A 13,177-nucleotide genomic window follows, 5' to 3' on the forward strand; every position below is an offset into this window, starting at 1 on the left:
TTTTCAGGAGACAGGTGAGATGGTCTGGTATTCCTATCTCTTTAAGAGCTTTCCACAGTGTATTACAATCCACAAGTCAAAGGCTTTGGCGTAATCGATGAAATAGAGGTAGATGTTTTTCTGGAAATTGCCTAGCTTTCTCTGTGATCCAGTGAATGTTGGCAATTTGATCTCTGGTTCCTCTTCCTTTTCTAAACCCACCGTGGACATCTGGAAGTTCTTGTTTTGCATAATGCTAAAGCCTAGCATGCAAGACTTTAAGCATGACCTTGCTAACATGGGAGATGAGTGCAATTGTCTGATGATGAGAGCATTCTTTGGTACTACCCTTTTGGGAGAATTAGGATGAGGATTGACCTTTTCCAGTCCAGTGGCCACTGCTGGGTCTTCCAGCAGTGGAGGTAATGAATAGATTCAAGGGATTAGAACTTGTAAGTAGTGTGCCTGAAGAACTATGGATGGAGGTCTGTAGTGCTGTACAGGAGGCAGCCAACAAAGCCATCCCAAAGAAAAAGAGAAGCAGAAAGGCAAGGTGGCATCTGAGGAGGCCTTACAAACAGCTAAAGAAAGAGAAGAGAAGAAAACAAGGGAGAAAGGGAAAGGCACATCCAACCAAATGCAGATTTCCAAAGAACAGCATGGAGAGACAAGAAGGCCTTCTTCAATGAGCAGTGTATAAAACTAAAAACAACAGAAGAAAGACTAGAGAGCTCGTCAGGAAAATGGGAGCTATCAAGGGAACATTTTGCCCAAAGATGGGCAAAATAAAGGACACAAACGGTAGAGACCTAGTAGACGCTGAAGAGATGGAGAGAATACATGGAAGAACTGCACAGAAAAGGTTTAAATGAACCAGGTTACTAAGATGGTGTGGTCAGCCACCCAGAGCAAGACCACCTGGACAGTGCAGTCGAGTGGGCCTTAAGAAGCACTGCTGTTAAGGCTAATGGATGCGACGGAATTCTAGTAAAAACCCTAAAGGATGGTGCCATCAAGGTGTTGCACTCAATATGTCAGCAGATCTGGAAGAAGATTCATAAGAAAGGAAATAGTTTTTAAATTGTTTTTTTTTGTTCAGTTGCCCAGTCATGGTCTTTGCGACCCCATGGACTGCAGCACGCCAGGCTTTCCTGTCCCTCACTGTCTCCCGGTTTGCCCAAGTTCATGTCCATTGCATTGGTGATGCCCTAAAACTAGTTTAATTTTGATACTTGAAATCAATAAAATGTGTGGCTATCAGAGTTGATTTGTAGGATATTATTAGCTTTTTTAAAAGGCAGATGCAAAGCAAGGTTTTAAAATATATTCATTAGTAGGCAATTTGCTTGTCCTTCAGTGACCATTCATATTTTACAGCAGTGTTTCTCATACTATTTCTTTGAGATGCCTCTGAAGTAGAGGGATAATTTCGTTTGGGTCTTTGAGGAGAAGAAGGCAGATTCAGCCTGAATAATATTATTTTAAATTGAATTCAGTTAATTTGCAACTCTGTGAGTGCCAACTGTGTACTAGGCATTGGGTATTCTTGCAGCAAACAAGACACATTGGGATTTTACATAAGATTTCATTAGGAAGTGTTCACTCAGAAAGGCTTATGCACCTCCACGTTCACTGCAGCATTTTTTCTTTTCTTCCTGTTTTTTAAAATTGAAGTATAGTTAATTTATAGTGTTGTGCTGGTTTCTGGTGTGCTGCACAGTGATTCGGTTTTGTGTGTGTGTGTGTATATAAATTCTTTTTCATATTGTTTTTCCATTATAATTTATTACAAGACATTGATATAGTCCCTGTGCTATATAATAGGTCCCTGATAATTATCTGTTTTATAAATACTAGTTTGAATCTGCTAATCCCAAGCTCCTAATTTATTGATCCCCGCAATTCCCTTTTGGTAACCATAAATTGTTTTCTTTGTCTGTGAGTGTGTAATTCTTTGCAACCCCAGTGAACTGCATAGCACTCCATACTCCTCTGTCTTCCACTATCATACCATATTTTAGAAGTGATACTTGATATTTGTCTTATCCATTCCTCTGTCAACGGACATTTAAGTTGCTTCCATGTCTTGGCTATTATAAATAGTGCCATTGCAACATTATTTACAAAAGCTAAGACATGGGGGAAAAACCTCAGTGCCTGTCAAGGTATAAATGGATAAAGAAATTGCGGTGTATATACACGATGGAATATAATTCAGCTGGAAAAAAATGATATCTTGCCATTTGCAATAGCATGAATGGACTTTCAGATATTAAGCTATGTGAAGTTAAGTCCTGGGGATGTAATATACAGCATGAAGACTATAGTCAATAATACTGCGTTATGTATTTGAAAGTTGCTAAGAGAGTAGATCTTAAAAGTTCTCATCACAAGAAAAAATACCTATATGTGGTGGTAATGTTAACTAGATTTATTGTGTTCATTTTGCAGTATATACATGAAGGAAATGGCAACGCACTCCAGTACTCTTGCCTGGAGAATTCCGTGGACAGAGAGCCTGGTGGGCTGCTGTCCATGGGGTTGCACAGAGTCGAACACGACTGAAGTGACTTAGTATGCATGCATGCATGCGGTATAGACAAATCATATCACGTTATACACCTGAAACTAATATAACCTTATACATTAATTATGTCTCAGGTTTTTTTCCTAGACAAAAAAAGATTTCCTTTAAGTCTGTTGCCTGAAAGCAGCTTGAGAAACACTGTAGTCTGTAGGACAAAATCCAGATACCACCTTAGTGTGGCTTAAAAGATTCTTCCTTTTTTGACTTCTGCCTACTTGGCCATTCTTTGTCCTAGCCACTATAATGATTTGCTCTTTCACACTTGTGTACATTTTGTCTCTTCTGCTTGAATTGCTGTGTTCTTTCCTTATTTAGCTTCTTCCCACTCCCTCTTTTCTCCTAACCTCTCTTCTCTTCTCACCTTTCTTCTCTCTTCATTCTAGTGATCTCTTCATTTTTAATGGAAGCCTTCAGCTCAAGTGTGGATGATACTGGACTCTTCTCTGGGATTGTCCTTCCTGTTCTCTGCTTTCCACTAATTTAGATAGTCTCTTCTTTGAGCTCTAGTAGCATTTTATATATTCCTCTTTTATGAGTTATAGTATATTGAAATTACTAGTTCTAATTGTTTTTCCACATCCTAAATTGTAAGCTCTGTGAAAATAGGAGATCAGTCCCAGGTGTTCATTGGAAGGACTGGTGTTGAAGCTGAAGCTCCAGTACTTTGGCCACCTGATGCGAAGAGTTGACTCATTGGAAAAGACCCTGATGCTGGGAAAGATTGAGGGCAGGAGGAGAAGGGGACGACAGAGGATGAGATGGTTGGATGGCATCACCGACTCGATGGACATGGGTTTGGGTGGACTCCGGGAGTTGGTGATGGACAAGGAGGCCTGGTGTGCTGGGGTTCATGGGGTCGCAAAGAGTCAGACATGTCTGAGCAACTGAACTGAACTGAACTGAGGATAGGAAGAGTGAAAGACTGAGAACAGGGGGAATCAAAGATACCCATGTCTCTGACATAGAGCTTAGCAATATTTAGACGAAACAAAACAGTCAATGTCTTCAGTCATCTAACTTTTCCCTCAGCTACAGCCAGACCAGTCCCAGATGTACCCCTTGGAAAGATTATGTTTTTGCTTTCTCATTCAACTCCATTTTGGTCTTAGAAGGACTGCATTCAGTCTTGATAGTTGTAAGAATATTCTGGTAAAATTTCAGATGAGTGAAAAGGTCTGCTCTCTCTATCCCAATACTCATATATATCTTCCCATCTGCTTTAACATATATCTGAAGTCCTTTTCCTTTAACAATTAATTGTAAAAAGATTTTAGGTGCTATTATATGTAAGAGATTGAAACTCATCGGTACTAAACCTGTAAACCATTATAAACGAGTTGTCAGACTTCTTCGGGTTTGTTTGGTCCGGGGGCAGTTGCAACAGAACTGTGGGACATGGGTTTTTAAAGGAGGCCTCTTGCTAGGCAGAGTTGCTTGTGTTGTGCAAGTGGCAGAGTAGGCGCTCCTTCAAAGATACCTCATGTCACACTTTTGGCTAGTATCACCTCTCTTTGTCTTCAGTACAAACTTTCTGTTGCTTTCTCATAGTCCCCCAATTCAGTAGAAATGTTTTATGAGATGGGATGTGGGAAAGGGAGTCTAGCAAGAGTTCGTCAGTGTATACTTTGAATACTTGAAAATGTATGCATACAAAATACGCAGAACCCATTATTTGCAATTAGGAATGCTATTGTAGAGTGGGAAACCTTTGAAATTCGGGCTTTCAGTCACTAATTACATAACCTTCCTCTGAAGTTAGTAGTAGTACTGCCTAATGCATCAGAGAGACCCTTTGGCTTTCTCATTAAGATTAGTTAGTGATGTATTTCATCAATGAATTTTTGTATCTGTTAATGTTTTGCATCCCAAAACACTTTAGTATGATGTGTGTTTATTGCTTCTATCTTGATATGTTTTCTTTGGAGAACTTAAATGTGGATGATTTATTTTCTTCCAGGTTTTGGTCGGAAAGATGTAGTTGAATATTTGCTTCAGAATGGCGCAAACGTCCAAGCACGCGATGATGGGGGGCTTATTCCTCTTCATAATGCATGCTCTTTTGGCCATGCGGAAGTGGTCAATCTCCTTTTGCGACATGGTGCAGACCCAAATGCTCGTGATAATTGGAATTACACTCCTCTCCATGAAGCTGCAATTAAAGGAAAGATTGATGTTTGCATCGGTAAGACTGTTTACATTCCAGAATTTTGCAGAAATAGTTTGCAACTATTCTGAATCTAAATTGAATATATTTGTTAATGTGATCAAATTTTGCCAGACTGAATTTAAATATTTAAGAAGACTTAATGATTAACCTAGTCACTGTTTACTGAGTGTCTTTTTGAACGTGGTACTGAGCTTAAAATTTTTAGATGATAGAGTAGTACAGAATTTCTCTTCTTCGGAAGTGTGGGTTCCCTTGGGACTGATACCCACAAAGAACCAGATGAAGGCATGGTGGACGTGAACAGTGTTAGAGGATAATAGTGCAGTGAATGGGCTAGAGTTGAGTCACTCCTTTATAAGTCTTCCTAGGAAGTATTGGGGAGAAAGGTTGCAAAGGGAAGTGTATTGACTACTTCATAAGGAGCTTTGAATTCCAGATTAAGGAGCTTTTTGTGTGGATAGTGTGGAATCATTGATAACTTTTAAGGAGGGGGCAGTGTGATGAGAGCAGTGTATTTAGAAAGAGTGATTTGGTAGAGGGCTGAGTGGGCTGCATGATACTAGGAAGACTAGGAAGCTGTAGAATAACGCAAATGAAGAAGGATGAAGGCGTGAACTAGGATGGTTGTGGGAGAGTAGAAATGGTAGCATAAGTAAAGAAGTGTTTGGAGAAAAAATTGCCAGTCATGTAGGATACTTTAATGAAATAGAATTTGCCTAACAGGTTAATCACTGACAAAAAGTTACATGTGAGAAGGCTGCTTATTTGAGAGTTGTCATTAACCCAGTATTGACTTTTCTGAGCCTAAAGAGTCAGAGATTTTCAAAACAGGGACATTTAAAATCCTTTCTATCTAGAAAGCCAGTTCCATGCACTAGGAAAGGTCTAGGGAACCTATTTTGTTCTCTCTCCCCTCCAACCCAACCTCAAATCACTTTATACGAAAGTCATGAGCTTAGTTTGAATTAGGTTAGGTAATTTATAAAGATAAGAAAGATTACCTAGTAATGTCTGTCCAGTTCTCCTTTCCTATGTGTTACCTTTTTTGGTTTGTTTTTATCTTTTGTGTTATCTGTCCTCTGCTCAGAATCCTTTTCTGTTAATGTGAGTTTCAGGCCTATTGATACTTAGTTTTAATGATGTAGAGTTTTTCAAATGTAGTTATGTATCTGCACGGTCTAGTGTGGGCTTCCCAGGTGGCGCTAGTGGAAAAGAACCAGCTTGCCGGTACAGAAGACGTAAGAGATGCAGGTTTGATCGCTGAGTCGGAAAGATCCCCTGGAGGAGGGCGTGGCGACCCACTCCAGTATTCCTGCCTGGAGAATCCCATGGACAGAGGAGCATGGCGGGCTATAGTCCATAAGGTCGCGAAGAGTCAGACATGATTGAGCTACTTAGCACATACGCACACACGTCCGGTGTGGTAGTTGAAATCTTGTAATGTGGCTAGTTCAAATTGAGATGTACTATAAGGGGAAAATACATACCAGATTTCAAAGTCTTTGTATGAATAAAAGGAATACAAAGTTACCTCAGTTTTGTATGGATTGCAGTATTAATGTACATATTGAAATAGCAATATTTGGGGTATATTGACTTAAATAAGACATGTTAAAATTATCCTCTTTTTGTTTTCATAATCTGGAAGCTGCTAAGTTGCTTCAGTAGTGTCCGACTCTGTGTGACCCCATAGATGGCAGCCCACCAGGCTCCCTCGTCCCTGGCATTCTCCAGGCAAGAACACTGGAGTGGATTGCCATTTCCTTAAGTGAAAAGTGAAAGTGAAGTCGCTCAGTCGTGTCCGACTCTTAGGCGACCCCATGGACTGCAGCCTACCAGGCTTCTCCGTCCATGGGATTTTCCAGGCGAGAGTACTGGAGTGGGCTGCCATTGCCTTCTCCGAATCTGGATGCTAGAAAACTTTAAATTACATATGTGGCTCACATTTTTTTTTCTTTTGGACATTGCTATTAGAGATAGGAGTACAGTGGAATGAACAGGAGCTGAGCTTCCCTTTCTGCATGTATTTACCTGTCTTTCCCCAGCTTTTTTTATAGAGTGTGCTGGAGTATATTTATATAATCAAATAACATTATGTACAGAGTATAGCACAACTCTTCTCTTTTTAATGTGTTTTGAGTTATAATGTGGAAAGCTTTGATTGGGGGCTCATTAACCCTACAGAGTAGTTTTCTCTTTCTCTCCCTCCCCTCCTCTCTTCCTTCCTCTCTCTCTCTGTTTCTTCCTTCCTTCTTTCTCAAATTCCACAAATCCCTATTCTTGGGCTATTCATAGCTTTAGAAAATTCATTTTTGTTATTATGAGTAATCTTTCTGACTTAAGCAGTGTTCTTTTGATATGAGAAAACAGAAAACAAGCTTTCAAGTAAACTTGCCTTTTAATTCTCTATCTGTCCTTGGTCATTTGTTTAACAGAGGAGAATCTGACATTAAACTCAGCAGACATATTTAATGTGTCTTAATACATTAAATAATGGAATATTTTATATAGTTTTATCTTTAAAATACAGCATTTTTCTACTATCAGGATATATAAAGTCTTAAAATAACTTTGAGATGCCTTAGGGCTTCCCTGGTAGGAACCAAAATTTTTGAGAAAATGATTTACTAAAATCATATTGTCAGAATTACCATTTTGAAAGATAGTGTTTCTATTTTGTAGTGCTCTTACAGCATGGTGCTGAGCCAACCATTCGAAATACAGATGGAAGAACAGCATTGGATTTAGCAGACCCGTCTGCCAAAGCAGTGCTGACTGGTAAGTCTGCAAGCTCTCTTTGGGTATTCCGGGAACAGTATAACACATGAGCTTCCTAGATGGACATTCAGTTTCTTGCAGTTAATGATCTCGATTAGGTTTTTTAGATAGTGTCAGTTCAGTTGCTGTTCTTTTCTATATCTGAATAGTTGACATTTGATTCTTGTCTAAGAAAAATAAAGCCTTTTTTTTTTTAATAGCTTTTAAATTTTGTGATTCCTACCTTTACTGGGGCCAGGGGTGGTAGATAATCGTGTGTTAGTAACCATTCTCTTGCATTTCCAAACAAGGTTCTGGGTTCACCAATCTCAGAACCTTGAAGAATGGCAATTATTGTATTCTGCTGGGACATATTGATGTCCTGGGAACCTGTTAAGATATATAAGACTGTCGTCCCCTGGTTTAGGTTTATCTTAGACTGTCAGGCTTTTTTAAGTAGTAATATGAGCTTCCCTGGTGGCTCAGATGATAAAGAATCTGCCTGCAATGCCAGAGACCCAGGTTCGATTCCTGGGTCAGGAAGATCTGGAGAAGGGAATAGCAACCCACCCCAGTATTCTTGCCTGAAGAATTCCATGGACAGAGGAGCCTGATTGGCTACAGTCCATGGGGTTGGAAAGAGTTGGACATGACTAAGGGACTAACACTTTCACCTTTTTTTCATCTACTTCACACATTTCTCCCTTAACAGAGATTTCCTCTGAAGCAGCAACTCTCTGCCATATTAATTTTTGGACTCTTATTTACTGTGTGATTACCATTAAAATTATGTCTAATAGTCAAGAGCCCGAGGGGCTCTGCTGTAAGCTTTTGTGCTTGGGCTGTGATCTTTCTTTTGGTAATACTGAGAAAATTTAGACTAGTCCCCCCAAAAAGTTCTAGAAAAGTGAGCTATTACTGTAACTGACAATTCAATATTTATTTCTTCCTTCCCTGTTCCATGCTATTCCCTATTTGCTTTTTTTTTTTTTTTTAATTTAATCTTGGGGCACCAAAAAAGCATTGCACAGCAATCAGTGTACAATTCATATTGTGGACACCAGTTTGGATTTCATTTAAGTGAATAAATAAACACTATTCTGTTAACTTAAATTATATTGATTTTAAAGTCTTTGCTTGTTTTCATTGGTAAATATAAAAGCTGTAGGCATAAAGAGTTTATATTTAGTCCTGATTTTAATTTTATTTATAAATTTCTTTGATACTGTTACATTTTTATACAGATTTTGTTCTGTTGTGATTTTGAATGAAGTTGTGGAGGCATTTTGTCTGTTAAACAATACTGGTTTTAGGAAATTTGAGGGGCAAAAAGAAAAGGAAATTTTCACCCATAGTCAATCCCCTAAGACACACTTTAGTAAAATTTTGATTTATTTCCTTCTTGGCTTTGCTCTTACTGTGTATATTGTTTTCATATAGTTGTAGTCATGTTTCATTGTATAGCATTGAATCTCTTTTCTTCACTTTTGTAGCAAAGGTATTCCATGTTCTTCATATAAATATTTTAAACTGCAGTGTTCTGTTAATTAACCATTTTCCATTTACTGGAATTTATTTCCAAATTTTTGTACTTTAAACATAGGTCAGTGAGCATCTTTATGCATAAAACTGATCCTAGTTTTGTAATTAATTTTTTTTTAATTTCTGCTCTTCTTCACAGGTGAATATAAGAAGGATGAACTCTTGGAAAGTGCCAGGTGTGTTATAAATGTGTACCATAAATATTTTACCATATAATTTTAATTATTTTATTTTACAATAAGCAAACTCCAAAAGAGAATGAATTTTTAATGGTCACATACATGTCTCCAAATAGGATCTGATGAAGAAAACAAATTGCTAATACATTTTTTTGTATGCTAGGAGTGGCAATGAGGAAAAAATGATGGCTCTGCTTACACCATTAAATGTCAACTGTCATGCAAGTGATGGCAGAAAGGTACTTCCTTTTGCAACTAAGTTTTGTGTAACATGAAATTATGTTTGTCTTTTAACTCAAAACATTTGCTGAAAATGCTCCTTTTAAGCAATAATTTGGGTTAATTCTTAATCTTAGTAAAACTTTGTTAATAATAAATGTTTAGTTAGCTTCCTGTTTGCAATAGTGAACTTATAAACGTGTATACTGTGCTTTGGTATATATGTTGGATTTTGTAAAACCAAGTTATTACTATCATTTAGATAGTAATAAGTTATAAAGTAAATTATAAAGTTTTTTTTCAATTTCTGGTTTTATATTTGGATTTTTACCTTTTTATGTATATTTTTTAGCTATTGAATTTCACTGATTTGTCTGTTTAATATTTCAGTCAACTCCATTGCATTTGGCAGCAGGTTACAACAGAGTAAAGATTGTACAGCTGTTGTTGCAACATGGAGCTGATGTTCATGCTAAAGATAAAGGGTAAATCAAGCATTTGAACAAAAATGAGAATTTTTTAAATGTTTCTGTCCTCATGATAATCTCTGTAATAATCTTGTAAGAATCATATTTTTTACTAAACAGCATAAAACATTTATTGAGATCTTGTAATATGCAGATTGCTCTGAGAGAACAGGGAATTATAAGCCATTAAGGCCACCACCCATAGGGCTTATACTATGTTTTAGGAGGCATGAAAAGACACCTAACAATATAAGTTCTCTTGTAGGTGTGAGGTGATAAATAGAAAGGGCTAGTACTTATAGGAGATTTTAGGAGAGAATGCTCAGTGCTGGGTGCAGTGGTTGAGAAATCTTTCCATGGAAGGTGATACTTCACCTGGACTCAGTTCAAGAAAACAGAGTTTAGGAAACATCACTCTGTGCAAGAGAATGAAGGATCTTAAGCAAGGGGAATGGTTCTTCTAAAAGAGGAGTTTTGAGGAAAGCACTCTGGCAGCAATGTGTTGAATAGGTTGAAGAAGGAGACTAGAGGCAAAAGAACATGAGAGTGAGCATTGGGGGGGTCCAGGCCTAATGAGGCCTGCAGCAGTGGTGGGGGGGAAGGGGAGTGAAAAGAAGGCAGAGCGGCAGGAGATGCTGCAGTGCGAGAGTGTGTGAGATGTGCTGACCATCTGGATGGGATGAGACAGGATAAATGAGACCATTACATTTCATATTCTGAAGCCCAATGCATGAGACCCAGTGGTACACATACTGAAATTCAGGAAAGTTGTTTGTGGGGGAAACCACTGAGTTCAGTTTTAGAAGTCTTGGTTTTATGAGATGATGATGGAAACTCAGGCGGCGTTAGCTAGTAGATAGGGCTCAGGTAAGAAATCATGTAATCAAAACGGTGAGGAAGGCTGTGAGACTTGACAGAGAATTCTGATAGAATCAGACAGACGTAGCCATGAGTGGCCACCTCTTAACAAAGGACATCATGGTGATTTCTGTGGTGATTAGTGAGTGATTCCCAAGGTGGAGCAGCTTAAAGATCTGTCAGGATTTTAAGGTTCTGTTGTACCTTCCTGTTCAGAAAATTCTTCCTCTATTGCCATCATGAAGGAATTGGGTTTATGTTAAGGAATATAGCAGTTTACCTTACAGAATCTTTAAAAAAAGTTTCAAAGAAGACCCAGCATTTGAGTTCTGAGTTTGGAAAAGATAGTTCTGAGTTTGGAAAAGTCAGTGAAAATTGTTCAGTCATGTTCTACTTTTTGCGACCCCATGGACTCTACAGTCCTTGAAATTCTGTAAGCCAGAATACTGGAGTGGGTAGCCTTTCCCTTCTCCACAGAATCTTCCCAGCCCAGGGATTGAAACCAGGTTTCCCGCATTGCAGGCAGATTCTTTACCAGCTGAGCCACAAGGGAAGCCCAGAAGGTGACATAAGCCATTTGCTATTTAAGTTTAAGTATGTAAGCTAAAGCATAGGGAATGTGTAATAATGCAGGGTTTTTCCCCTTCTCGTATTATAGAGATCTGGTGCCCCTGCACAATGCCTGTTCCTATGGTCATTACGAAGTAACTGAACTTCTGGTCAAGGTTAGTTCTTGTATACTTTCCTTACAGTGTGTATATGTTTTTCTTTGTGTTTTTAGTGCTTGGTAGATATAGAAGTATTTATAATCATTATAAAATGTGGAGTTTTGATAGGTCATCTGACTTCTTTGAGATTTTTAAAACACTATACATTTTTTAAATATAAAATAGCTTTCCTGTTTTGTGAATGTCAGACTAAGTGGTTCTTTAATTTGTAGCTAAAAGTGCAGTTCAAAGTTCTTGAAAATATCAGAAAGCAATTTTTAGTGAACCATATATTATTACAACCACTAGTTAGATTTGCAGGGCCTGCCTAGATGTGTTGAAACAGGCTTACCTGGTAAACTTCACTTCTTCCAGTATACTGGGCAGAACGATGGGCGGCTGTTGTTTAACGGACAGGTTCCTAGAACTGGCAAAAAACTTCTTCTTTTGCTCCCTGTTGGATGAGAAGAGAGGCTACATACTCTTTTTGAGAGTGGATTCAAGGATGTTACTCACACCCATTTCTTTTTGTCCCCTAATTTCTACATATGTATTAGACCACATTGTTTAGTCTTCTCTCTGCATCCATTCTGCCGTTGAAACTTTTCCTCATTCTGTCAGCAGCTGTCATGGGAAGGACCTGTGTTTCCAACACCTCTATGCTTCCTCTTGGGCATGTGCTACCACTAAATATATTTTCCCACAGAAACAACTTAATTATAGTAATTAGATACTCTTAAGTGGTCCATAAGCCTTTATAAATGTGACCATAATATTATACATTTAATAGTAATGCTTTTGCTTATTGTAAAACTGAATTGAACTCAACAGAATATTTGGAATGTTATTGTGGATAAGAATGAAGCATCAGATAGATTGCAGGTCTCCCACACTGCATGTGGATTCTTTACCAGCTGAGCCCCCAGAGAAGCCCAATGGTCTCACGGATATATACATTTGTCAAAACTTATCAAACTATATACTTAACAACTATGTATTTTGCCATATATAAAGTATACCTCAGAAAAGGAAAAAACAGTTCTTATTAAATCTGAAGTTTCATTTGTAACTTTTTTAACAATAAAAGAGTTAAATAGGTACTTGTGGGTAGGCTTAGCAACTAGTGATTCTTTTTCTGTGGGAGAGAAATGTATTCTCTTTTTGAAGTAACTGGGTTGAAAAGTAACCTTTGGGGACATAACCTTTTTAAGCTTGCATGATGAAAATTACACAGTACTAATATTCTAAGTTCTCTTAAAAGTTGAGCACTAAATACATGCTTTACCCACCCCACCACCAGCATGGTGCCTGCGTAAACGCAATGGACTTGTGGCAGTTCACTCCTCTCCATGAGGCTGCTTCCAAGAACAGAGTTGAAGTGTGCTCTCTTCTCCTGAGTTACGGCGCAGATCCAACACTGCTGAACTGTCACAATAAAAGTGCCATAGACTTGGCTCCCACCCCACAGTTGAAAGAAAGGCTAGCATGTAAGTATAAAATGATGAATGTTCAGCTAAACTCTTGTACCAGTGACCTAAAACTTTCTGCTGCTTGGGTTTTTTTTGCGGGGGAGGAATTTTTAAATCATAGGCTATTTTCCTTAGCCATGGGTATGTATCGTTGTTCTTACTAGCATATTTAATCATTAACTCTTAAGATGCTGTGAAAGGAAAGTATATTTGTATTTTGCTTTTTTCAAGGCAAATGCTTGTTGT

The 13,177-nt window shown here is 38.2% G+C and overlaps 1 protein-coding gene across 2 annotated transcripts in view; it reads left to right on the forward strand.

Moving 5' to 3' along the window:
• Positions 1-13,177, forward strand: part of TNKS2 (tankyrase 2) — a 65,049-nt gene that overhangs the window by 12,677 nt on the left and 39,195 nt on the right. For both annotated transcript variants that reach the window (XM_040254513.1, XM_040254514.1), the window contains exons 2-8: positions 4,524-4,748; positions 7,416-7,511; positions 9,172-9,208; positions 9,375-9,450; positions 9,821-9,915; positions 11,414-11,480; positions 12,763-12,949. In XM_040254513.1, coding sequence (XP_040110447.1) covers positions 4,524-4,748; positions 7,416-7,511; positions 9,172-9,208; positions 9,375-9,450; positions 9,821-9,915; positions 11,414-11,480; positions 12,763-12,949 — 783 coding nt within the window. The remainder of the gene's footprint in view (positions 1-4,523; positions 4,749-7,415; positions 7,512-9,171; positions 9,209-9,374; positions 9,451-9,820; positions 9,916-11,413; positions 11,481-12,762; positions 12,950-13,177) is intronic.

This window comes from Oryx dammah, unplaced genomic scaffold (genome assembly GCF_014754425.2).
Source record: "Oryx dammah isolate SB20612 unplaced genomic scaffold, SCBI_Odam_1.1 HiC_scaffold_14, whole genome shotgun sequence".
NCBI lineage: Eukaryota > Metazoa > Chordata > Mammalia > Artiodactyla > Bovidae > Oryx > Oryx dammah.